Source organism: Sinocyclocheilus grahami, unplaced genomic scaffold (genome assembly GCF_001515645.1).
Source record: "Sinocyclocheilus grahami isolate Dianchi unplaced genomic scaffold, SAMN03320097.WGS_v1.1 scaffold82.1, whole genome shotgun sequence".
Lineage (NCBI taxonomy): Eukaryota > Metazoa > Chordata > Actinopteri > Cypriniformes > Cyprinidae > Sinocyclocheilus > Sinocyclocheilus grahami.
In genome coordinates this window covers 349,211-376,547 of record NW_015505261.1, presented here as the reverse complement: position 1 = coordinate 376,547, position 27,337 = coordinate 349,211, and the positions used below count along the sequence as shown (strand labels likewise).

Below are 27,337 nucleotides of genomic sequence, written 5' to 3'. Positions count from 1 at the left end.
GAAAGCAGAAAACTCTTGAACCCCTTCACCTGTCAAGTAATAGATTGCCATGACATTTCCTTGGGAAACTTTATCACACCACAAGGGGATTGGCTGACAAACCACCATCCACCACCATCTAACAATGACGTACCACAACTAACCTCTCAAATGTTTCATTACATTCTGCCATTGAAAATAAGAACAAAAAATCAAAACAAACATGAAAAGCTTTAATGACAATAACAAAAAAAGGGGGAAAAAACTTTTATTTTTGAAATAAATTTCCAGATTTGATGCTGATCTGTATGTGTGTTTCAGCAAACTCTTTAAAAATGATAAAAACATTTGGAAGGGGTATTTTCATTTGTTAAACCAATAAATTGCTTGTTTAGTGAGCATTTGGAATCAATTGTCAGACGAATTTGTTTTACGTAACAAATATTTAAAAAGATCTCAAAAATCAAAGCAAATGCTTTTAAAAGCTCAACAAATAGACCCTGTTTCATGTGGTGAAAAAGTGCTGAATATCAGAGCAAATAAAGGAGGATTCTGTGTGGGCAGAAACAGAAAGAGAATCAATGACAGATTGAGAGAAAGAAAGAATGAAAGCGATTTTGACATTAATCTCACTAAACACATACACAAGTTGCCGTGACAAGCACAAACAGCCTCTCTGCATCTCTGCAAGGTACACAAACACATTCACCGTCCAATCCCAGGTTCAAAGAGGCAGTATTGCACAGAGTTGACAGCTGACCTCCGCCTGAGCAAGTCTCCAACCTCCTGAAAGGTGCATTCTCTTTTGACCGTCGTCCAGAATGGCCTCAGGAACAACAGCACATGAGTGTCTTCAGAAGGAGACGATCTGAAGATACTGATGATGTCTGACCACCGCTGTACGGCGCTCTCTCATCTCAGCTCTCAGCTGCCCCCAGTCGTATGTACGCGAGTCTACCTGGAGCCGTGGTCATGCTGGCTGCACCGGTTTTGAAGAGCGCAAGCTGATGACCTGCAGAGAGCAAGCAGAGTGAAACTGTGAGAAAGAACGGCCATTTCCTGCTAAAAACAGCAGACGGAAGACAGGACAAATGGGATGGGATAAATAGAAATATGAGAGTGCTGTGGATCTACAACATCGAATCTAAAGGTGCGGACACATTTACTGATGTTCGGCGAATTTTCACAGTAGAAATCAAGTCATTTCAATAGGAATCCATGCAATCGGGAATTTCGAGTGAAGGCGAAAAATTTGCAGGACGCAAATTTCGTAACAGGTTCAAGTTGGTCATGCAGATTCGTAGCATTGACCAACAGAAAGCTGCTTGGTTTAAAAGTGATTTCTGCATGAGTTTGGAATTTCGTTAATAGCATCTGATATATCTAGCTTCTATCAAGCGATGGATACATTTGAGCCAAAATACTGTAGGTTTTGAGATCAACAACAAAAAGGATTGCAAACAAAATCTCTTCAATATTTGAATATCTTTTTCCTAGACAACAATGAGTTTATGGAATGGAGAAGCTCCTTCTCAGATGTTTCTCCTGACAAAAATACCCAATAATCTCATGTGCCTCATGTTTCACATACTCGGATATGATCACTCTTCAAATTCCAGGACAAAGACTTCAATCAAAAGTCAGCAAAAGACAGTTCTTTCAAGAGAACTGTTCAGAGAAATGCTATCCATATCAATCTTGTAGCTCTATACTTCTTCTATATGTTTACCATTGTCCCATTTGTGTCTAGTTTTATTCCTCCTAAGAACCTTTAGTTGAAACACCTTGCTGACATCTCTTGAGCTTTGAAAGGGCAACTTCTGAGCCATTAAATATTCCACTGGACTGTAAGAACAGATCTCCAGCTCAAATTGGGGTTTGTGACCAACCAGTCGAGAACCGCTGGTCTACATGCCTTTGTTGTGTGTGGTGCTGAGAGAATAGAGGAATGAGAGTGGGGTGTGAGGAGTGGACAGTCATTTATCATTTACGACATTTATCATTTATCAAAGGACGTGCATTCACACAAATCCATGCACACATTTACATTAACATTACAACACACTACAGTGGCTCTGTTTCAAAATCTAGTGAGCTGCCATGTTGTCTATTGTCTACATAGGCAGCTGTCTCTAAGGCATCATAACTGAAATGGATCCTCACAAGTGACCGGTTTGAAACAATCTACATAGGCAGCAACTCTGTGCAACAAATAAATAGTGCCAATTCACAATTGCCTTTTATAGTTTGATTAGCAAGTCCACACATGGTAGCATATTGAACATTAAACTCAACATAAACAAGAAGTTGCGACCGACTTTACTTTAGTATTTTGATGTATTTCTGAGTATTTCAGAGTTTTTACTCTGGATTAACCATCTGTTATACCTGTCCAGGGGTGCGTTTCCCAAAAGTTACTATGGTCACAAATTCTGTCATTAACAATAGAGTTCAACAGAACTTGCGCCCATAATTGGGTAACAATGCGTTTGGGAAATGCACCCCTGATTATTTGATCACCAGAAGACTAGTAGTTTGCGCTAACCAAGTGTGCCTCACAAGTACTAAAAAAGTGAAGCCAAAACATTTTGATCGCCATCTGATGGCCGGCTGCAGTCTAGGTCATAAACCCGCCCTCTCCATGTAAATGAATGGGACATGAGCCAAACTAAAAAAATCAAATTGTATTTTATATAAAATTTTCCCTCATATTTTCCCTCAAATAAATGGTTTGCGTCATTTTAGAGGGTTCTTAACACGCCAATATATGTTCAAGTGTTGGCTTTTTCTAATAACTTTGCTTTTAGTTAGTTATCTGATGCTATAAAAACGGGGTGTGGTTTCATGATTGTGAGCTTGTGATCGGGTCTGTGGGAGTTTGGACGCGACTTTGACACCCTGGTTCCAGCTGATAAGCACTACTGCGCAGAATCGGGCTCCAAATGAACCACTTCTGCGCAGACTCGGACTCCAAACGAATCACTACTGTACAGACTTGCGCTCCAAATTAATCACTGCTGCACAGTCTTGTCTGCACAAGATGACAGCAGCCATACTCGGATATTTTGGCTTCACTTTTCTATAGTGAATGGAAGTGGAGACGCATTGTACATCTTTTTTTTTACAATCTATGGCGCTACCATAGTAAATAGGGTCAGGATATAGAACATACATTTTTTGTAGTTACAAAGTAATTACTAAAAAGAAGTACCTACTCAAAAAGTATGCAATTTCAGATGCAGCCAAGTTTTCAAACTCTGTATTAACACATTATTGCTGATTTAGGATGAACTGCTTTTTTGCATTCCTTTGGACAAAAGCAACTGCTAAATTAACAAATGTAAATTAATTATTTGAAATCAGAAAAGTTACTTGACGTATAATGTACTGAGCTGTCCTACTCATATTTGTTAAATGTGAGCCAAAATCATCACAATAAAAAGAACCAAAGACTTAAACTACGTCAGTCTGTGTGCATTGAATTTATTTAATACACGAGTTTCACAATTTGAGTTGAATTACTGAAATAAATGAAATTTTCCACGACATTCTAATTTATTGAGATGCACATGTATATACACAATACACAAAATAATGTTCTTTTTAGCAACGTCATATGACCCCTTTAATTTTTGATAAGTAATATGCATTGCTAAGAACTTCATTTGGACAACTTTAAAGGCGATTTTCTTAACATTTAGATGTTTTTTGCACCTTCAAATTCCAGATTTTCAAATAGTTGTGTCTCAGCCAAATATTGTCCTATCCTAACAAACCATACATCAATGGAAAGCTTATTTGTTGCTGATGTATAAAACTCAGTTTCAAAAAATTTACCCTTATGACTGGTTTTGTGGTCCAGGGTCACATATAGAAACAGAGCGACACTGTGCAACATTACCTGTCCATGTGCTCTGATTGGTCATAATGAAGGCCCGGCATTGGGCATGGCTCTCACACACGTCAATAGCTTCATCGATGCTGAAGACTGACAGCAGGCATCCGTCATGCTGATAGGACGGCCAGCAGCGGTAGTTTTCCGCTGCTATCGAGGCATCTGACACACGTTTATACTCTGTCAAAAGAGAAAAAGAAGAATTAGATCTGGGAAAATATGTTATTCTAATGAAGACTGAAGACATGTATATAGTTATAAATATTTGTTATTTATGAGAAATACCAAATTGATTTTTATTTTATTGTATTTTTATTTTATTTTATTGCATTGCTACTGTTCTGAATGTCACTAAGTAAATATTTCATGTTCAATGTTTCTAGCCAAACTGACAGCCCCCCATGACAGCACTGACACACACTGCTCAATAAATCAAATGCAAAACAACTGTCCAAGAAAAGCATAGTGTCTTTGTGTGTAGGAGGTTAACCCACATTGAAACAATTTCCGTCATTGTGTTAAAACAGGGGGCTGTCTTGTTCTTTGACGAGGGGAGTCTTCAGGCTGTTGTTAGTCAGAGTTTGACATGTGTCTTCTGATTCTGCCTTTATCTTTTGCTTCCTCAGTAACCTCACTCATACACACACTTTAAAAGCCACTCAACGTGACCCCAACTGCAATAAATGCCTCCGTCACAGTCAGAGGGAGGCCAAGAGAAAGAGGGAAGCAGATAAAAAAAGAGAAAGGCAGATAAATAGAGGGCGATGTGAGGAGTGACAACCAAAAGAAAACTAAACTAACAATGTCCCTCCCATCAGTCCCACCCACACATTCATCTCTCGTTCTGCCACTTATCACAGCACTGTCAGGTCTTCAACAATGCAGTACATCACGGACCGAAAGAAACAAATCCTGCTTTAAAACCCAGATAACGTTTCAGAATTTTTTTTTTTTTCACAAAATTCTCCTTACTGCGATGCAGTAAAATCTTGTTCTCTTCTTACCATAATGTATCTAGACACTTTACTTGTAAGTTTATTTTATTTGAGTAATTACTATTATTTGTAATGGTGATTCTCATTTGATTATCTTTACTGAAATAAAGAATTTTATTTTACTTAAATTGTTTAATTTAAATTAGCATAAATGCAATAAAACACAGTAAAGAACAAACAAACAAACAAATAAATACTATCATGATGTAAATGTCTTTAATTGAATGAATTTAATTATTTAATTTAAATAACTTTAATATTATTATAACACTGTTGCCAGACTCTGTTCCGTGTTTTGTGTGTGTTTTGCTCCTCATGTGTTTCCTTATGCCTATATTTGGTTATGTTCCTGTTCCTGTCCTCATTGTTTCATTATTAGTTCATTAGTATCCACCTGTGTTTGTTAATTATCTCATTTAGTTTGTGTATTTAAGCCCTGTGTTTTCCTGTATCTAGAATCTGGTATTAACGTCGATGTTGTGGTTCTTGTGTGTCTTTGCCTGCCTTGTGTTCCCTACCTTGTGTTACCCCTTTTTGATTATGGATTAAATACTGTTTATTTAGAGTTTTTCCTCATCTCCGTGTTCTTCGTTTTGCCACAGAAGCCAACCGTGACAGAATACCAGACCAATACAGTAAGGGGCACCCCTTCTCCTCGTTTTCTTTTTCTTTTTTTCCCGCGGCATGGAAGTCCCCGCTCGTTTTTCCGCCTTAGCCCACTGAAATCTCCCCTTCATGGAGTAAGCGTGGAAATTCTGCGGGATCACAGCGAGTACTGCAAGTCTGCCGGCTGCTCATCAGTCAAGTCTGCCAGCCAATCCTCATTCCAGTTGGTCTAGTTGGTCTTGTCTTGTCCATGGAGGCTCGTCTGGGGCAGGCGGCTTCTCTTGTCATGGCCACAGAGGCCATTCCCAAGCCGCTTGCTTCTCCTGTTGCTTCTAGGGAAGCGTTTCGCCCACGGAGGGCTCCTGTTCCCGAGTTTAGCCCACGGAGGGCTCCTGTCCCTGAGTTTAGCCCAGTGAGGGCTCCTGTCCTCCTGTCCAGTCCAGAATGCACTCCTGAGTTCCCTACTCCGCCATGGCCTCCTGGACTGTCTGATCCGCCATGGCTCCCAGAATGAGTGCCGCTCTGGAGGCCTGCCGTCCCTTGTCTGTCCTGGGGGACCTCCAGAGTGCCCACCTCCCCGTTGGATGTTGTGAGGCGCGCCTTCCGGGGGGGTTATGTTCCTGCTCCTGTCCTCATTTGTTTCATTAGTATCCACCTGTGTTTGTTAATTATCTCGTTTAATTTGAGTATTTAAGCCCTGTGTTTTCCTGTATCGGGTATTTATGTCGATGTTGTGGTTCTTGTGTGTCTCTGCCTGCCTTGTGTTCCCTGCCTTGTGTTACTCCTTTTGGATTATGGATTAAAGACTGTTTATTTTGAGTTTATCCTCGTCTCCGTGTTCTTCGTTTTGCCACAGAAGGCAACCATGACAACTATTAATAGTGTAATATTATTAACTTATTATAATTATATTAATAATTATATAAATATAATTTTACATAGGCTCTAGGTTCGTTGTGATCCTACAGAGGATACACGGTTTGAAGAATGGATAATATTATATTACATAAACATTAAATATTGTTATTAAAATATTGTTAGTAAATACTCTGAAATAATGTTATATAATTATAATAATTTTATTAAATATTACATAATATCATTATAGCATTACAGTAATGACAATGCCAGTTTTTAAGTTATGGTAATAAGGATATATTTAATTTTGATGATTATATTGTTGCAATATATTAATGCCGCCACAGTTCCTACCAGCATGTCCTGACCAGTAATTTGTCTGTCCAAACTAAACATAAAAATACTGTGTCACAATCATAACCAATATGCACATAGATAATATACAGCAGAACTTGCAAACAAAATGAGATTTCACTATAAGTGGGGTTAAAGGAGACACATCCTAGTCGATTGCCCATTATAATATCACGTCTGGTTATGAAACAGTATGATATTAAACTAAAGTGGACGGTAGAGTCACAAGCTCAGTACATGTCAAGAGTAACTAATGAGAAGAGATGTGTGAGGAACAGGCCAGTGTAACACAGCCAATATTCTCCTCACAGAGCTATGATGGCCAGACCTTTAATGTGTGTTTTTAGTCATAAAAAGCGCAGCTGTCTGTTTCTCATCTCGGTCATGTTGTATCAAGTCAACATTACAAGACATGATTCACATTAACACAACATCGTGTTTGTAATACTGAACGTATGACATTACATTACTGAAAAGAGGCAGCTGTTCTCTCTCAGATGAGCGAAAGAATATATGTTGCAGCCCGTATGAATTCAACAGCTGCGAGCCGCTCGAAACGGGGGAGTAGGAACAATCTGAAAAGTGTGTGTGGAAGGGGCACATTATACAGCAAAACAAATATTCATAACAGGACATGCCATTCACGCTTAACTGATTTGCTAAAAGGCAGACTTTCGTAAAAAGTCACTAAACATGGTTACATATCTGAGAACTGAACCAAAACTGAACTGACTTGAGCAGAACAACGACACTATTGTCTTTTACAGCTTTTATTGTCTTTTTGTCCATATTTGATTTTCCATAATTGATTCTGCTGTGAAAGTGCCTTGACACAGTCTGTACTGTATAAAGTGTTACAAAAAATAAAAGCAACTGAACATCATTGAATATCATTTAAAGGACAACTATTATGCCACTTTTTACAAGACGTAATATAAGTCGCAGGTGTCCCCAGAATGTATCTGTGAAGTTTCATCTCAAAACATCCCAAAGATCATTTATTATATCATTTTGAAAATGCCTATTGCATTGCCTATGTTTTCATGGATGTATCTTTAAATGCAAATGAGCTGCTGCTCCCCGCCCCCTTTTCCAGAATAGGGCTGTGCCTTTACAGCTCATACCTCCGATACTCTGCTAAAAAAACATCTGTTTGGTTTTGATTATCATTTCTATCATGCTGAAATTCTGCTTTTCAAACTTCTGATATCCGAAGCACGTGCACAGAAAGCGTCTGTCACGCAGCATGTGAGTACTAAACTAAGTTCTCTTTCTTGTCTTATTGCGCTTAATCTGTCAAATACACACAAGTTTATGTTTAAAACACATATGAGCTACAAAAACAGTTGTTATGTCTGTGAAGGTAAACAGCTGGGAAAGAAATTACATGTTTATATTAGATCCATGTGGCAGCAGCGTAATATACAGTAACTAAATCAATAAATCCACAGAACAGTTAGCATGCTTTGCTCGAACTTTAGCCATGGCGTTAGAACTGTTGTCACTTGCGAAAACAGAATAGCAGCGCTGTGGGTGGAAACATGCAGATTAAGGGGTGGTAATATTACAATAAGATCCCCTTTCTATGTCACGGGGGAAGCGAAATCTGAGCGGCTCATTTTTTCACAAGCTTGCAGAGAAAGGCTTACCAAAAAAGAATTTACTGGGTTGTTCATTTTCTATGCTTTCTGGGTTGGTAGATGCACCCGGGACCCGATTATAGCACTTAAACTTGGAAAAAGTCAGATTTTCAAGATATTTCACCAGTCAGCATGGTCTGCACTATTGCACTTGTGTTTAAAGGAACTTTACTTGTCTTTAAAGTATATGAATGCAGCCCTTCGCTAGCACATTGTGACAAGACCCAGCAAGCAAACCTGCATCGCATGCTCATCTACTATTATCTGAGTTGTTGACAGTACTTTGTGTGATGTTCCTCTTTTTCATGCTAATACACTGTTAATATGACCACTAAAGACCGTTGAAGGACGCTTTTGATTACACGCCAACCACCGGTCAACCGCGCTGAAATGCAACCAGCCTGCGTTTTCACAATCCATATGCGGCTCTTTTACAGTGTGCAGTTTAGAAGTGGACTGGCGATGGATACATTGTCATGGACCGCATGCCTTGGGCAAAAATGCTGACAATGTGGTCATGTATTCGTACGCTTTTGCGAAAAACGATCCCAGGGTAGTCCACTTTGTGGACAGGATATATCAATTGGAGAGCTGTCAATATGGCACTGTTGCGTTGCTGGTTCTGGAAAGCATCTCAAATGGTTTGAAGAGTTTTTCTTGGTTTTTACGCTCTCCGAGAAGGATGTTATGTGAACTCAAGGCCTCATTCGCAGGACTGTGACAATGGGTCTGATAAAAGGAGAACAGCCTTTAAAAGACACAAGTTAACTGTGTACTACAAATGTCTCGACTACTAGGCTATAAATGTCGGAATCTCTGAGTCTCTGAATTTTCCCTCTCTGGCTCTTCAGGGATATGGCTGGATGGGCTTTACTGACGTGATTCACTATTTCTCTTTGGCTCTGAATGAAGGTTACTGGGCAAGCTGCCCTCAATGAGGTCTTTCTGATGAGTGAGCGTGGTGGGATCGAGGAGAGCGAGGGCCGCACGTGGCAACTAAGTGGAGCTAGAAGCCAGTAAATAAGAGCAACTATTAAGACTCTTTATTGCCCTAATTAATGCTTTATGGAGCTCTTGCTTTCTTTGAATGTTCCTGTAAAACACAGGAGAAATAAGAGAGAAGGTGATGTAGTGAGCCAGAGGCATGCTGGGATTTTAATGTGTGTTGGGCAGGAGTGAATTCCGCAGGGAAGCCCCATCTGTATCCAGACAACACCAATCGCTGCGGAGAAGTGTTCGGTCAATATACTGCACACCGGACTAGACAAGAGATTATGAAGGCCTGTTCACATGCAGTGCGAGAAAATGCATGAATATTAGAGGGGAGTTATTTAATGCCTGATGCCAAAACCAATAACTAGAGAGAAGAATGTCTGATATAACGCCAAAATATATAAATTCAATTTAATCATGGCAAATAAGATATGTACAAATCCGTCAGATTTTTTAAATCATTGCTGTTGATAGTTTATACCGTTCGTTTGAATACATGACATTAACTAACTGCATGATATGCACATCAGCGTGACATAGTCACCACTGATAAGCTACTCCTAAATATAATGTAGAAACTTAAATTTTCGGTAAAGCTGCTTTGCAATGATTTGTATTGTGAAAAGCGCTATGCAAATCAACTTGAATTGATTTTTTAAAGTATCTTATGCTCACTAAGGCTGTATTTATTTGATCAAATACAGTAAAAACAATAATAATGAGAAATATTGTTACAATTGACAATAATTATTTTCCTTTTTTACTATTTTTACTGCAGTCTTTCTTAATTTATTTTAATTTGATTATTTATTGATTTTTTTGTTGTTGAGGAAACCATGATACATTTTCTTGTTTCAGTATTATTTGATAAATAAAAAGTTAAAAAGAACATAATTTATTTGAAACAGAAATGTTGTGTAACATTATACATATTGTATTTACTGTCATATCAATTTAGTGCATCCTTACTAAAAATACATTTATTTAAAAAAAAAATCATACAGACTTTTCAATGTTACTTATGAGTGTATTTTACACATTTACTTAAAACTGAGCACATCTAAATTGCCAAATATCATAATATGCTCTATTTAAATGTTTCAATTGATTGTTTTATTGATCTGTAAACACACTGGGTCATATTGTTTTTAAATATGCGCAATAAATAAGGGTGGTTTTGTATTGTATTGTACTGTATTGAGAATATCAGCACAATTGCTATTGTGACATTGTGACTATTAGTTATTTGCATTTATTTCCATTACAGAACTATTAATACCAAGATTGATACAGAATGTTAACCATTCTCATAAAATAGTACTGAATGGCTTTTTGTTAATGAACATTTTTTGTTTACTGGTCTACAAAGAAATGATGGAATTATAGCATTTTCCAAACTTGGTATGAAGCATAGTGCAGTACAATACTCTTTTAAATTGAATTTATAGACTATAGATGGCAAAGACAGGGACCAATGAGAGAGGAAAGAGTTAAATGGCTCTGGAGAAGATGGCCCTCACTTGCTTAAAGCTCTCATCAGTCAACGAGTTTGTCTGCTATAGACTGCCAATGAAGCGTAGAGAAGAGCAGGAGAGATAGCAAAGAAAGAAAAAGAGAATGGGGACAAAATGGTAAAAACGGGTGGAGTGAGTAGGAGAGAGGCTGAGGTGTTTCTGAGTGCTGAGATGGCTGTTTTGTCCGTCAGGCCTGTGAGCTGCCCCTCTGCTCACCAGTTATATAAACTCTAATCTTCTAAATCTCCTCTCATTTGTCCTTACATGCACACACAAAATCTCCCTCTCTCTCCACGCTGACTGAACAACTGTTTAATACCGGGGAGATTTGAGGAAACCCATTCACTGCCAGGATTCTGCTGCCGTCTAGTCATTTCAGAATGATTGTACTGTATTTACGAGATGAGCAGATGAACACCACCACAATTACAAGAGGGTTTTCTTTGTGTCCGGCTCTTTCAGTTTTGTGCATGTCAGTTAAAGAATTGCAAAAGAAGAAAATCGGTGTTGGTCATATCACTGTAAAAAAAATTACTTTCTTTTTTTAGCATGTTTCTCTTGGTTTTATGTACAAATATTTAAATATTCTTAAATCAATATACATGAGAAGCAAAATTACTTAAGATATTTAGTCTTGTTTTCTGAAAATTTACCAACATTATTTTTTTTCACTTATAAAAAAAGAAATTTGCTAATGAAGTAAGAAACATAAACTTGTTTTCCTTTTGAATTAAGTTTCTTACCCCATTTGGCAGACACTTTTTCTTGTTTTAAGTAAAACCGTTTTTTTGTTGTTTATATATATATATAATCATTTACTTGAGGAGAAAATTACATTTAAGTCTTTTTTTCTATTTTAATATATATATATATATATATATATATATATATATATATATTAAAATAGAAAAAAAGACTTAAATGTAATTTTCTCCTCAAGTAAATGATTCCATATCTTTGTACTGGACAAAAATCTTTTTTGTAGTATATTTAGGTTTTCTGAATGTTGACTGCACAGTCTGCACTTAACTTGATCTGAAAATCTTTTTGCTGACTTTACATGTAAATTTACAGCTCTTTGTAAGAAACACACAAAAGGTCAATCCGACTAACTCTTACAGACAGTATTCCAGTAGATTTTGGTACTAACACATGATGCTTAGCACAAAAAAAAAGAAAATCAATCTTGTGACTTACAGTGCATTCAGGCTATACATTTTTTATAGCCTGAAATTGATTTTCTTTTTTTCCCTGGGAATTGAACCCACAACATTTTGCGCTGCTAACGCAATGCTCTACCACTGAGCCACAGGAACACTTAAAAACATTTAATCTTAAAACAAAAAAATTTACAAATTAAATGAAAATTGCTCTGCATTGATTGAAATCTATTTACTATATAGTAAACATTTGTCTCAACTCTGTCAGCAATTTTGGATTAAAAAATGTGCTCAGTGCATTGCATTCTGGGTTTGCTTAATCTGTGAAGAACATATGTGACCCTGGACCACAAAACCAGTCATAAGGGTCATTTTATTCGAAATTCACGCATCATATGAAAGTTGAATAAATACGCTTTCCATTGATGTATGGATTGTTAGGATAGGACCATATTTGGTCGAGATACAACTATTGAATATCTATACTATACAATTGAATAACTATATTTGAATATCTGGAATCTGTGGGTGCAAAAAAAATCAAGATATTGAGAAAATCGCCTTTAAAGTTGTCCAAATGAAGTTCTTAGCAATGCATATTACTAGTGGTCGACCGATATTGGATTTTTGACAGCCGATGCCGATATCTTGGAAAGCAGGGTGGCCGATATAAAGCCGATATAATTGTATTTATTTTAATTAATATTTAAGAAATTTTAAAATAGATTAAAAATAAATTTGTAAAATATACATACTTATACTTTAGATGACAAAGTATTTTCCACAAATAAATAAATATTTAATAAAAATCTAATTGAAAAAGAAGTAAACTATAACCAGCAGAGCACTCAGTATCCTGGGAAGTTTGTGTGCATTGGGAATCATATTTTTTTCAAATAAAGCCATGGTAACACTCATTTTACATACAGCACACAGTCAAAATGATATGAATATGACAGTGGGCAAATGCATAAAGCGCAGCATAATTTGAAATCACAAATTTTATTGTTTAAAGCATTCATTTTGCACGGACTGAAAGTTACGCAGAGAACACGCGATCATGCAGGTCATATGCACACTTCACAAGATCTCACAGCTGGATTCGACTAAGTTTGCAAGGTTTGTGAAATTCAATTTTCATTAGCAATTCATAGATTTGTTTAAATTATATTAATGCGTATTTGCTGAATGCTGACGGCAAACGAGAAAGTATTATAATGTTTGCCTTTCTATTACTAATAATAAAATACAATTGTTATAATACTTTTTGTATACATTTTAATTCCTTTGTTTATCAGTTCTTTCTGATTATTAGACAGACTTCTATCCGTATTAGACAGAACTGTTAACAACGACAGCGAACAAGAGGGAGAATGCGAGCACCGTGTGCTCAAGCGCTGCCGCTGTCAGTGCCGTCAAAATAAAAGTCTGTCACGCCGGCAAAATAAAAGCCTTGAACGCATCGGCCAAAACAGAAAAACTTATCGGCCGATGCCGATATTTGAAAAATGCCAAATATCGGCCGATATATCGGCCTTGGCAATATATATCGGTGAACCACTACATATTACTAATCAATAAATTAAATTTTAATACATTTACTGTAGGAAAGTTACCAAATATCTTCATGGAACATTATCTTTACTTAATATCCTAATGATTTTTGGCATAAAAGAAAAATTGATAATTTTGACCCATACAATGTATTTTTGGCTATTGCTACAAATATCCCTGTGCTACATATGACTGATTTTGTGGTCTAGGTTCACATATGTAATACTGCCAAGTTAGGTATCTTAAAAGGCAGCATAATTTTCCTGCCGACCAGAGTAAGAACTGTGTATGAGACTGTCTTTCTGAATGAGTATCTGAGCTGTCATTAAGTGTGTTCAGTAATGTCAAAGGTCAAGGTATATTGGTATCTGTCCAGGTCGCTCACCTGTTTTGTGTGTCTGTGTGTTATTCTTGAGGTAATGTCCGTTCCTGTAGATATCCAGCACTTTTTCGAGGTGAACCAGAGTTTCGTCTGTGTCCCATATCAGCTCCCCTGAAACACATTCATACAGCATAAACAACTAATAACAGTTTACATTTTGTCATTAAGAAAACATGCCTACATAGTGATGCTGAAGTGGGTGTTTCATGACACTGGGAGAGAAAGATGGGATCAAGGTCAGGCCACCCACGCTACCCGCAGCTTCACGGACTGTTGTGTCCCAGAAAAACAGATTTCAAACTCTATCTGTATTATACTGATGAACATGACGATAGAGCGCATAAGGAAAGGAATTAAGGGCAGAGACAAAAGGCATCTGGGAGGGACGGAAAGAGAAATGTTGGGATGTGAAGAGGAGGAATGTTTGTAGAGGATGTTTGAGCAAACAAAAAAAGCATTGCTTGACTCTTACTTTTTTCCCAAGCAGCACATGAAAGTTGAAAAATGGGATGAATTGAAAATGCATCAATTAATATGTGTTATTCCTTAATAACACATATTAAAGGAGACATTTCCATGCAAACAAAGTTCAAGTACACTAAGTACAAAATTTACACTAAGTTTTTAAATATTTATGCTTTAACTGTCTTTAATAATTATGTAAATAGTTATAGATCTACATTAAACTGTATAAACACTATATAGATGAGAGAGAGAGAGAGAGAGAGAGAGAGAGTAATATGTGTTAAGTAATGTGCTTAGTTTTTCTTTTTACAGTTTGCATGGAATTAAATAGCAGATACAGTTTATTGTGTGACAAAAATACTAATAACTTGGGAAAAAACTTCTTTATGCATAATGCAGGACTAATTATTTACAAGCTAAAAAACTGTGAAAATTGCTTAGAATTAATTAACAGTGAATAAAAAAGAAATTGATGCAAATGAGCAGCGTTTAAGATATTTAAGACTTTTTAATGATGTTCAATTTAATACAACTTTTTTTTTTTTACTTTTTTGACTTTTTAATGGGGACTTTTATTCACACACATGCTTATAAATACATTTCACAGTTCACACAAATCTATTTTTAGTTGAAATGCAAATTAAAGGCTAGCACTGTCGAGCCCTGAAGCTAAAACCAGTTTCAGGTGGCACTGTATGTTGGTTTGCATGGTTTCTAGCTAGTCCAAGCTAGTCATTTATGGTCATTAGTTGGTCCAAGCTGGCTTAGATGGCTGATCAGTTAAACTACCATCTGCTGGATCTAGTTTTGACTGTTAGGGCTGATAGACCACCTTAGACCAGTTAATAAAGCCATCTTAAGCTGATATGACCCACTTTTTCCAGCAGAGATAAGAGCAGTTCTAAATGAAATCACACTCACCTGTAGAGTTGACGATTTTGTCCAGGAGGGGTCTCAGTGCTGAGGGAGCACTGTGAGGTAACAAGTAGGTGAAGAAAAATCTGGAAAAATGGAAAACAAATATGTCAACATCTCACAAATAAAACACAAGTTGGCACAGATTTCAGGTTATGAATGCGCACCTGTAAGCATTGTAGAGGTTTCTCTTTTCGTTGATACCCTCGCAATGGTCCTTGTGGCAGGGGAGGGTGAAGTTGCGGGCGGGGAACTCCATGAGACAGTCTGAAGGAGAAGACGGGGAGCAAGGCGTCTCCTCAACACTGGCGTCGTCCAGGTCGGTCACTTTCAACACTCCCCCGACCAGTACAAACTGCCGCGGCCTAAAGTCCAGCAGGGTGACGGACCCCAGCGGGGAATGAGCCAAATAATGCAGCAGCCTCATCAGACTCAGACAGATCTGCGGAGACACACAATAATGTCAATATGGAAAGCAATCTATTTTTTGTATTAGGAAACATATTATGGAGAGTTCATAATAACCCTAAACCACAAAAAAAATAAATTAATAATTAATTAATTCAGTATGTTATGCCATCACAAGCTGCCCAAAATAAGGGTTTGAAGATATTTACATATAAAACGTCAACACATATTAATAAAAATTACTAATTTTAAGTGTAAATTAAAATATTGCACATTATACATTAACAAATTTTTTTTATTTCAGCTGAACAGAGACAATGTAGTGGCTAGAGTCGCTGTGCTTTGTAACAAAAACAAACAGGGTCTCCATCAACTGAATGTGAGGCACTGCTTTAGGCGCTAATAAATTGGTGCTGTTTTTTGAAAACTATACCTAGTGGGGACATTTTACCCACCTCTAACTGGTTCCTGGTTTGAGACAACCAAGTTTACCCTGTCAAAACGGGTAAACCTGCGACTGCCTTCAGGGACTTGAAGCACCCCCTTGCATGACCCATGCAACCACTTGAGTGTGCGAGGCCCGTTGTGCAGTGCATGTCTGCGAGCCCACAAGTGTGTTCCTTGAGGATTAGCCCTCTTATTGTGTGTGAGGGTACGAGGCTGAAGCTCTGGCAGCTGGTGACACCTCGTATTCAAGCGACACCAACATCTACCACGTTCTTAAGGGCAGAGTTCAGAGGATTAGACGGCCGCGGGCAAAGAAGAGGAGGACGGAGACGCAAAGAGGAGTGAACGCAACCGAAAGAAGGAGAGGAGAACATAAAAGAGAAGCAAACAGAGAGGAGATGAGGGGGTGGAGGAGACACTGCCCATGCCTTTCACAACAGACAAAAGCTGCTTTTAATACACTCCGGATTAGCAACTACTGGGAAAGGTCAGCCCCTTCACACTGTGTGACTGTGTGCGGGTTGCTGTCTAGCTTAACGTGGGGCAGATTTGGTAAAACCATTGAGAAAGCCATTGTAAGGGAGGCGAGGCTGTCTAAAATACCCCAACAGATTTGGTTTCCTCAAAAATGCGGCAAGCATTTTTTTTTGCAAATGCAAGTGTGTGAATGTTTGCTTGTTTGTCACGTATTTGGTTTAGCTGGTGTGTGATCGGGTGTGTCGGCTTAAAAGCCCTCGTCAGCGCGCAGAGGAAATGGCTTTGGACCTAAATGAGCTGTTTGGAAGTCAACAGATTCGACAGTCTCCCCAGAGTCTATTAGTGCCTCATACACAATTCAAATGTTGCTAAAGAATTGGGTGTTTCTGCTTTGTTCCACATGCATACAGAGAAAAAGAGCCCAGCAGCGCACTGGGAGTGTGTCTGTATAGGACAGTCTTAAAGAGACAGGATGCATTAGCATTTATAAACACACCTGGAATGAACGTAACTACTTGGTTTCGTTCAGAAAGGCAGCAAATCAGATTTTGGGGCGGATCTGTCTCAAATCCATTAACTCAAATCCATTGTTTGGAGTCTGAACAGCAAAGAAATGCAGGAAATCTCAAGATATGCAAATCCGATTATTGATATTTGGAAATGCGTCAGTCTGAAATGTCACTTTGGAATTCAAAAGCTTTTAATTTGGGACACAACACTTATGTAACCACATACACAATGTGCTGTAGTGTTTACAGAACTGTCCAAATTCACACATTTCTGCTCTCCTGTACCCATATAGCGAACTGTGTCACATTCAATAAATAGTAAACAGGGAATGAGTGATTTAGTGAGTGATTTCGGATACAGCATATGACTGAATGTCTAAAATACATTAACGTCTCTCATATTGATATTGCAGAGGCAAGAGAAGAGGAAAAAATTCAAGTATCTAATTTTCCACACAGTTTCTGTGAATTGTGGGGACTTTCCATAGACTTCTATTACTTCTATACTGACCAAACAATATTTTATATCCTCTAACCCTAAACCTACCGCTTACAGAAAACCTGTTTGCATTGTTACACTTTCAGATAAACACAATTTACTATTTTTACTATTTTGTTTTCCCTTGTGGGGATCGCAGGCCGGTCCACACAATGTCAAAATTTTTAGGTTTTACTAGTGCTGGGCGGTATGACCATAAATTTATATCACGGTATTTTTCAAAATTATACCGGTTTCACGGTACTTGACGGTATTTTTTTCATGCATGACCGGGTGTTAACCATATTTTCTACTGATTGAGAAAGGAAATACTGCAGTATATTGACTTAGAATGCCCTATTTTACTGTCATGATGAGCGAATATTGTCAAAAAATACCACACTAAACAGTGACTAAACACGACCCCTTTTAATACATGTTAACCAGGAGTCACTCTCATTTATAATCGCGGCATCGTCTGATAAAATCAACATGCATCTACACTAAAGAGTGGCTATGCGGAACACAAACAAAACACATAAGTTTGTGTAAATTATATAAAGGAATTCAAAAAATGTCTAAAAATAGAAAGACTAGAAAGGAGAAGGCCAGGCAATCAAAACCATGAGAAAATCAACAGCAGGGACAGAAAGACACTTGTCTTATTCTCATTAAAACGGTTTCATTGTTCTAGACTGGAAATTCATTCAGTATGACTGAAATATCACTCTGAAATACGAGCCTAATAAATATATTTAGCAGAATCCTATGGTAGCTACGAGTTATGGAAATGGAAAGGCTGCCACAGACTGGAAAGTCTTTTGAAACTAAAGCAGAGTGATGAATTGTTCTGTACAGTGCAGTGTTGACATGTAGACAAGAGTGCTGCGTTCCCTATCAAAGCATGAATGTTTACCGAGTGCCTTCGCTTTTGTGCAGCGAGTGAGTTGATCTGTGTTTGTGAATCATTGTTTGGGTGTGTAAGTGTGTGACAGGCCAGTAAAATACACTAGGGAAGGCTATAGCTTTAGTCGCTGTTGGCTTGCAATCACATAATCTGAACATATTCATTTAAATACATAATTCTATATTCATGTCAACAGCTGTCTGTTATCAGAGGAAGGGCTCACTGGGACTTCATTCAGTTTCATCCTCGCCACACAGGAAGTCATGGCAAATCATTATGGGAGGCTGCCATAGCGATAGCGATCAGACGGGTCTATCAGGCAAGCTCAGAGAGAGCAGAGTGCGGGACGTCCCACACAGCCAGATCTCCAGAAGCGCTGCATCAGACAGGCTTCACTCTGTCTGCTCTACCAGCATGGACTCTTTTTTTTTTTGTGTAAATGTTTCACTATAGAGAAACACTGCTGAAGGAATTATTAGGAATTATTAATTAAATTATTTCTAAATAAATATATACGATTTTCAATGTGGCTTCAGACATTGAGGCCCCACTGTATATTTTACAATGTCACAAATAAACTTTAATTCACTATAACCTTTAATTCGTTTAATAAGTTGAATAAAAAAAGTTTTTTTTGTTTGTTTTCTTCAAAATTCTAAAATTCTAAATTAAAACTTCTGAAACGTTCTACTTATTTCTGAGTTTAAATCAATCAACCAATCGATCAATCAGATTTTCAGTATGGTTTCAGACTTTTGGGCCACATTGTATATAATTATTTACAATGTCATAAATAATCTCAAATTCTCAATAACCTTTAATTCATTTAGTAAGTTAAACGACGAAAGACTACTTTGAATTGAAAAATTAATATCAAGGTGTTTTGTTTACTTTGTTTTTTCAAAATTTCTTAAATGTTCTGTTTATTCCGTTCCGTTTATTTCTAGGTTTAAATAAAAAAATAAATACATGAATAAATAAATAACCAATCAATCAATCAATCAGATGTTCATTAGGATACAAACTTTTGGGCATTATTGTATACAATATTTTACAAAGTCATGAATAACCTTTAACTGACAATAACATTTATTTCCTTTTATTACATTGCATACAAAAGTAGAATAAAAAAAATAACATTAATGCATTTTTTCTTTTTTCAAGATTCTAAAACTTTCTATTCATTTCTAGGTTTAAATAAATATGTTTCAGACTTTTAGGCCCCACTGTAAATCATATTTTTCATGAATAATTGACAACAACCTTTAATTCCTTCATTAAAAGTAGAATAAAAAAAATAACATTAATGCATTTTTTCTTTTTTCAAGATTCTAAAACTTTCTATTCATTTCTAGGTTTAAATAAATATGTTTCAGACTTTTAGGCCCCACTGTAAATCATATTTTTCATGAATAATTGACAACAACCTTTAATTCCTTCATTAATGTAAGAAAAATCACGGACTCAATTTGTTCGCAGTTGTTGATGTTGATAAGGCTAATTGAAGCCCCGTGTTCCTCCCTGGAGCTCCAGACAGGCACGAGATGGAATGTGTGATATGAGCAGTGACTCACCCTGAATCTCTCCTCCCAGGGCGTCTGCAGCAGCTGGATCATCTCCAGAGGGCTGCCCAGCTCCGTGATGGCCGTCACCGTGTCCTTTATATCGTTGTTATCCTGGTAGCAGTAGCCGTACAGCTGCAGGAGAGAGCGCAGACACGAGAGCATCCGTCAGATAACAGCATTGTGTTGACATGCACTCTTTTGACCCCAGATTCGACTGGAGAAGCCAAGCTGACTAAAGCATTTCACGAGACAAAATACTAGAATTGAAAATGTTCAGTAAATCAAAGCAAATAAATGGGATTGTAGCAGGCATTATGGAAGCGGACAGACAGACGTACTGCAGCTTGTAATCAGGAAACGTTGCGCTGGCATGTGCTTGTTTGTTTTGTGGGGGAGGTCTATATGTTACGGCCGATGCTATCAGGCTGTTTCCTTCGGCCTGCCATGACGGGCTCTTAGTGGTGCAGAATTTGGCTCTTTGCTTACAGAAACATTTTCCTAAGCTAATTCAAGTCAAAGAAGCTAGTTAAAATTAAACAGCATGAAATTTCATCTAAAAAGAAAACAACCTATGGCTGTACCGCGAGAGCCATCACCAGCATCAAAGAAGAAACGCCGGCCAGTAATGTCGGGAGGTCAGATGGAGAAACGGCCCGTTATATTTCTGCACAGCCAAATGGGTGCTTCGGTTGTGTGAGTTAACAAGTTAGTTTCCATGTTCGTCTGTGTCATAATTATAACCTTCACAATCTGCGTCGGTACATGCAAACATCTACTCCTTAATATAGTCACATCATTCACACTTGCTAACAATGCATAACACCTCCGACTGATACACACTGGCAAAGCTAAAATTGTCCGATGACGACACACTTGATGTTATGTTGCCTAGCAAAGTCCATGTACACTGGGCCTTATTTCAGAAAACATTTTTTAAAACATTCATATGTAAAGTGCTGCATTCATTTCAATATGATAATGTATAAATGTATTTATGAATGATTTACACACACAGCAAAAAGCATTTTAATTTAGTTATATATTTAAATAAAATTAAATTTCCGTTCCGTTTATTTCTAGGTTTAAATAAAAAAATAAATACATGAATAAATAAATAACCAATCAATCAATCAATCAGATGTTCATTAGGATACAAACTTTTGGGCATTATTGTATACAATATTTTACAAAGTCATGAATAACCTTTAACTGACAATAACATTTATTTCCTTTTATTACATTGCATACAAAAGTAGAATAAAAAAAATAACATTAATGCATTTTTTCTTTTTTCAAGATTCTAAAACTTTCTATTCATTTCTAGGTTTAAATAAATATGTTTCAGACTTTTAGGCCCCACTGTAAATCATATTTTTCATGAATAATTGACAACAACCTTTAATTCCTTCATTAATGTAAGAAAAATCACGGACTCAATTTGTTCGCAGTTGTTGATGTTGATAAGGCTAATTGAAGCCCCGTGTTCCTCCCTGGAGCTCCAGACAGGCACGAGATGGAATGTGTGATATGAGCAGTGACTCACCCTGAATCTCTCCTCCCAGGGCGTCTGCAGCAGCTGGATCATCTCCAGAGGGCTGCCCAGCTCCGTGATGGCCGTCACCGTGTCCTTTATATCGTTGTTATCCTGGTAGCAGTAGCCGTACAGCTGCAGGAGAGAGCGCAGACACGAGAGCATCCGTCAGATAACAGCATTGTGTTGACATGCACTCTTTTGACCCCAGATTCGACTGGAGAAGCCAAGCTGACTAAAGCATTTCACGAGACAAAATACTAGAATTGAAAATGTTCAGTAAATCAAAGCAAATAAATGGGATTGTAGCAGGCATTATGGAAGCGGACAGACAGACGTACTGCAGCTTGTAATCAGGAAACGTTGCGCTGGCATGTGCTTGTTTGTTTTGTGGGGGAGGTCTATATGTTACGGCCGATGCTATCAGGCTGTTTCCTTCGGCCTGCCATGACGGGCTCTTAGTGGTGCAGAATTTGGCTCTTTGCTTACAGAAACATTTTCCTAAGCTAATTCAAGTCAAAGAAGCTAGTTAAAATTAAACAGCATGAAATTTCATCTAAAAAGAAAACAACCTATGGCTGTACCGCGAGAGCCATCACCAGCATCAAAGAAGAAACGCCGGCCAGTAATGTCGGGAGGTCAGATGGAGAAACGGCCCGTTATATTTCTGCACAGCCAAATGGGTGCTTCGGTTGTGTGAGTTAACAAGTTAGTTTCCATGTTCGTCTGTGTCATAATTATAACCTTCACAATCTGCGTCGGTACATGCAAACATCTACTCCTTAATATAGTCACATCATTCACACTTGCTAACAATGCATAACACCTCCGACTGATACACACTGGCAAAGCTAAAATTGTCCGATGACGACACACTTGATGTTATGTTGCCTAGCAAAGTCCATGTACACTGGGCCTTATTTCAGAAAACATTTTTTAAAACATTCATATGTAAAGTGCTGCATTCATTTCAATATGATAATGTATAAATGTATTTATGAATGATTTACACACACAGCAAAAAGCATTTTAATTTAGTTATATATTTAAATAAAATTAAATAAAATTAAATAATTAGAATTGAGAAAGATTTTACCCCATTGGATTTTTTTATTTCTTAAGCATAAACAGAATTTTATTAGAATAACACTTAAAACAAGTAACAAAATGCCAATATGCCAATGGAGTATATAAGTATTATATAATAATATAATCTAACAAAATTCAGTTTTTAATTTGGAAAAAAAAAATCCAACTCGGTTAAAATTGATCCGAATTCTATAATTCGGATACATTTTAATCCAAGTGGATTTTTTTTTTCCAAAGCAAAAACTGAATTTTGATAGATTAATATGTAGAACAAAATGCCAATATACCAAATATATCAAAATATACCATTATACCAAAAATTCTTTCAGCATTATTTGCAATGCTGATATTATTTTTGCTTGTTTAATTAATGTGGGCATCTCAGTCGAAGCTATATATGTCTGTTGGTGGCACACAAAAAAAACCCACTAAAAAATAACTATTGGAAGCTGGTGCTGCTGGTGCTGCTGGCGCTGCTGGCTCTTTAACCATTTTGTCTTGGCAGCACATTCAATTGGTGATCAGCAGCCATACGTTCAATTCCAGATACGGTTTTGGCTCGTAGTGTGCAATGTATGAATCAGCAATGTGATTTCTGACAGCTCCCGAGATACAATATCATTTGGCTATCTCCATCGATGTCAACTTTAGGACAACAACTCTGGATCTTTAGAACTTTCCCTGTGGGAGGATCTCGAACAAGTTTAGCCTCTGATATTAAGCAGGGGCCGGACCAATCTGATCTAAGATCTGTGTGCAGAGCAAACCTTTCCGAGAAAGCAAAGGCCCTATCTGAGATTGAATGCACTCTAATGACTATTATCAGCACGATTCATCTAAAATGTGAGCGACTGTGTGTGTTTGTGCTGCAGACTCCACGGCTGCTTGCTGGGAATAAAACAGATCTGCACATGGAGGAGCGCTGTTGTCTGTCTAGCCACACGGTGCCGTTTTGACTGACGCAAGCTCAAAGGTCAACTCGCCTGTCCAGTTCATTTACAACGAAGACTTTGTATCTGTTCAGAGCTGCTTTGTACTAGATGCTAATGTCACCAAGGGCACCAGAAATATATATTTTTTTGTCATTTCAGCTAGTTTTTGGTCTGAACTTTTTCATCCAGCTGCACTGACTGAATTCCAGATCTGTTTAATTTTTGTGCATGTAAGCAATATAAAAGAGATGGGTGAAGTTAGTATTTATTTGCTTGTTTTGCAGTCAGTTTGATCTCTAGGAAGCTTTTTCTCAATTGTCAGGAAATACTGAGTAAGCGGGATCATTAAGGGAGGAGTGAAGGATAGTGGCCAACAGACTGTCCTAGTCTGATCCGAAAAAAAATTAAAATAGCAGACTTGATTCCCACTTTTTTTTTTACACACTTAATTTTTACCTTTTTTTGCCACATACCATGGTGTTCCTTAAAGTACTGTGGTATATCAATATGGTCACCATTCAGTACTATGGTTTATATCATATTACCATCATACCATCTAATACTATAACTTTACAATTTAGTGATCAATTTAAAATGTAGTGATTTTTTTTCTTCAAATTTATAAAAAAAAAAATCTGCTATACTTTTATTCTAATCATTATCTAAATAATTTTCCAAAATTAAATGCACGAAAAAAAAAACAATAATAATATTTTAGGAATTTTAAATAATGCATTTTGGTAAAAAAAAAATCTCTTCTTCTCTTTAAAACAATATATATATATATATATATATATATATATATAAAGTGTTAAAGTCACAATGAGACAGTAGCGACACATCTTTTCTTCCCTAATTGTGATGCACATCCAAATGAAATGGATCATCGAAAAAGAAGAAAAATGTGGAGCAAAGGCTTGCTTCTATCTTTCATTTGTTGACTGGATGAAGGCAGATCTGAATGTGAGATTGTCAATTTGTGAGTAAGCTGTAGAGTTTAAGTGGACTAAATGTCCAGTATACGTCACCAGAGAAGAAAGATTGAGTTATTACATTTTGATTAAGAATTATGAGATTAAAAAATGAAAAACGCACAATATGTTTACATTAAGATTAACAGCATGGGTAACACTTTATTTTAAGGTCCAATTCTCACTTTTAACTAGCATGCATATCACTAGCGTATTGGCTGTTTATTAGTGCTTACTAGGCAAATTGTAGTTCCTTTTTCTGCATGACCATATTATAGATCCCTTAACCCGACCCAATACCTAAACATATCAACTACCTTACTAACTATTAATAAGCAGCAAATTAGGAGTTTATTGAGGGAAAATTCTTAGTTAATAGTAAATACGTGTTCCCTATTCTAAAGTGTTAGCTATTTTATTTTTCACGCTGACTTTAACTAACATCTTCATCAGCTCTTGTTCTTCCAAAATTCTCCTCACTGGTGCCACGTGTGCCGACATACAGATGCTCAATAGCCTTCACAAAAGCATTTCTGTTAGAGGCCATTAATATACTAACACACATTCACTCGCAACCCTACCGCGATCGTTTAATGAGGACACCCTGGCAACAAATCAATTTGGCCACAGAGACGGCCATGTTTGCCCAGAGATGAAATAGTGGTGGGCAGTGAAAGCCAGCGTCTACGGTCAGTGAGGACAGGACTGTCCATGGGAACAAGAGCTGCTCAGTAACAGGGTCTTGACACTTACCGGACGGCCCGTGTGCTGAGCTATAGCTGGGATCAGACTGAAATGTGTGCGAGGAGGGAAAAGTGAATAAAAGTGAGTTCAGGGAATGAGCTTTACCACCTTGTTTTAATCAGAGTTTCTGAAGGAATGCCGCTGGAAAAAGTCTTAAATCATTTTCCCTTGCTTCTAAAATTGATCAGTGAACATTAAACAGATTTGAGACTTATTAAGGCCCTAACAGAGAAATGCGAAATTGTTCAATCTTGCTGCCAAAGTGTTCAAAGGCTTCAGAAGTTTTCACTCAAGTGCCTGGTTCTGTGCCTGGTGTGCTTCACATGACTCAGCAGTTGTTAATGCTGATGAGTTTGGCATCTTTCAAGATAGAAATGACTAACACCTCTAATCTAAATTCCAATAAACTAACACTATGACAGAAGCGCAATGAAATGTACTCATCTTGAACTGTTTACATGATTTATTTATTTTCTGAATCCTCAATCTGTGAATCTGCCCTTTGAAAGTCACATCATGGATCTTTTTAGTAAAACGATCGCACGATGGAAAGAGACAAGCTGATTTCCTCATCAACCTGTTCCTGCCTAGTAAAATAAACAGACTAGCAGAGCGATGTAGAATGCGTTCAGAGTTCTTCCAGCAGAATTCATCCCCATCTTCGACTCATTTCCTCCCGCAATCCTCCTGTTCTGAACTCTTTCTCAGGACTCGGGATTTTAACACAGTCTTTAACAATCCTAACCTCAGAAATTCTCAGAAAACACGCAATGGGATAACGGCGTCTAACCAATCATGCTATTTTTGCTCAAAAGAATAAGTTCAAATCAGTGCGAGTTCTACACTGGTTCTGTATTCCGTGGAAAAATTACGTCATAAAGTTTTAGAGCGACATGAGGGTGATTAAATATTAAATATTAAATTTTTGGGTGAACTATCGCTTTAAATGGAGATACACAATTGTTGCTGACTGGATCCCAGTCGCCTTCTCCTTCCTGACAAACTAAGAGGTTAAAGTATTAACCCGTGTTTAATTGTGTCTAGCACTAAAACTCTCCGTCTCACTCCCATTTTTAAAATGACCCTGGGGGCCTCTGTGTTTAGGACACCCAACTTTCACATTTGCATGTTACATGCTCACATTAGCAGGTTACTGATTACCCTGCAGTGTGTGTGTGTGTGTGTGTATTTTGGGACTCGACTAAGAATCTGACGAGTTAACAGAATGACATGCTAATGTAAACATAATCCCAGTGCAAGACCACCCTAATCAGGCCCCCAAGCTGTGTTGCAGATTGCCCAACGCACCATTTCAAATGCCTTTCCATATATATACAAACACTCGAGAGAACTTTCACACATAAAATTAACATTTGGGCATCCCTTCTTTGCTTTCATGTTGTTCCAAGCCTATATTATTACTTTAACATCCATGAAAACTAAATGTTAGAAAGAATTTCTGAGCTGCCTTTTTTTTTTTTAATCGCAAAAGGGAAGTAGATTGTAATTTTTTACTGTCATGCTCTAGAAAAGATAAAAAAGCATTATAAAATGAGTCCATATGACTCTATGACCGACAGCGCTTGGCAGTGTCAAGCCCAAAGTACGCTTCAGTTTTGATGCAAAAGCTTAAAAAGACATATGCGCACTAGAAGGTTTCATCAGTGTCCAGCGTCTGTGCTATTTCTCTCCAGAAGTCATGACTGATATGACTATGTCTTTGTACTCGTTTAAAATAGAGTTGCGAGTATCTTTTAAACCTCTCACACAACACGCACGTCTATTGTTGCTGCATCTCCAGTAGTTTGTTGTTGTTGCTCGGTCTCATTTGTTTGTTTTTCAACTGTAAAACAACAGGCCTCAGCAGTGTTGCCACCTTATGGACAAACAAAACAGTGCATATATATATATATATATATATATATATATATATATATATATATATATATATATTTGTTTTTTTTTTTTT

General features: G+C 37.3%; 1 protein-coding gene across 1 annotated transcript in view; it reads right to left on the bottom strand.

Annotated features, from left to right (window-relative positions):
• Positions 1–299: 299 nt before the first annotated feature.
• The window catches only part of pkdcca (protein kinase domain containing, cytoplasmic a), a 31,498-nt gene continuing 4,460 nt past the window's right edge, over positions 300–27,337 (bottom strand). Inside the window, exons 2-7 of the mRNA XM_016273838.1 lie at positions 21,645–21,767; positions 15,478–15,752; positions 15,317–15,396; positions 13,934–14,041; positions 3,881–4,054; positions 300–991 (exon numbers count right to left, since the gene is read on the bottom strand). Coding sequence (XP_016129324.1) covers positions 897–991; positions 3,881–4,054; positions 13,934–14,041; positions 15,317–15,396; positions 15,478–15,752; positions 21,645–21,767 — 855 coding nt within the window. The 3' untranslated portion in view covers positions 300–896. The remainder of the gene's footprint in view (positions 992–3,880; positions 4,055–13,933; positions 14,042–15,316; positions 15,397–15,477; positions 15,753–21,644; positions 21,768–27,337) is intronic.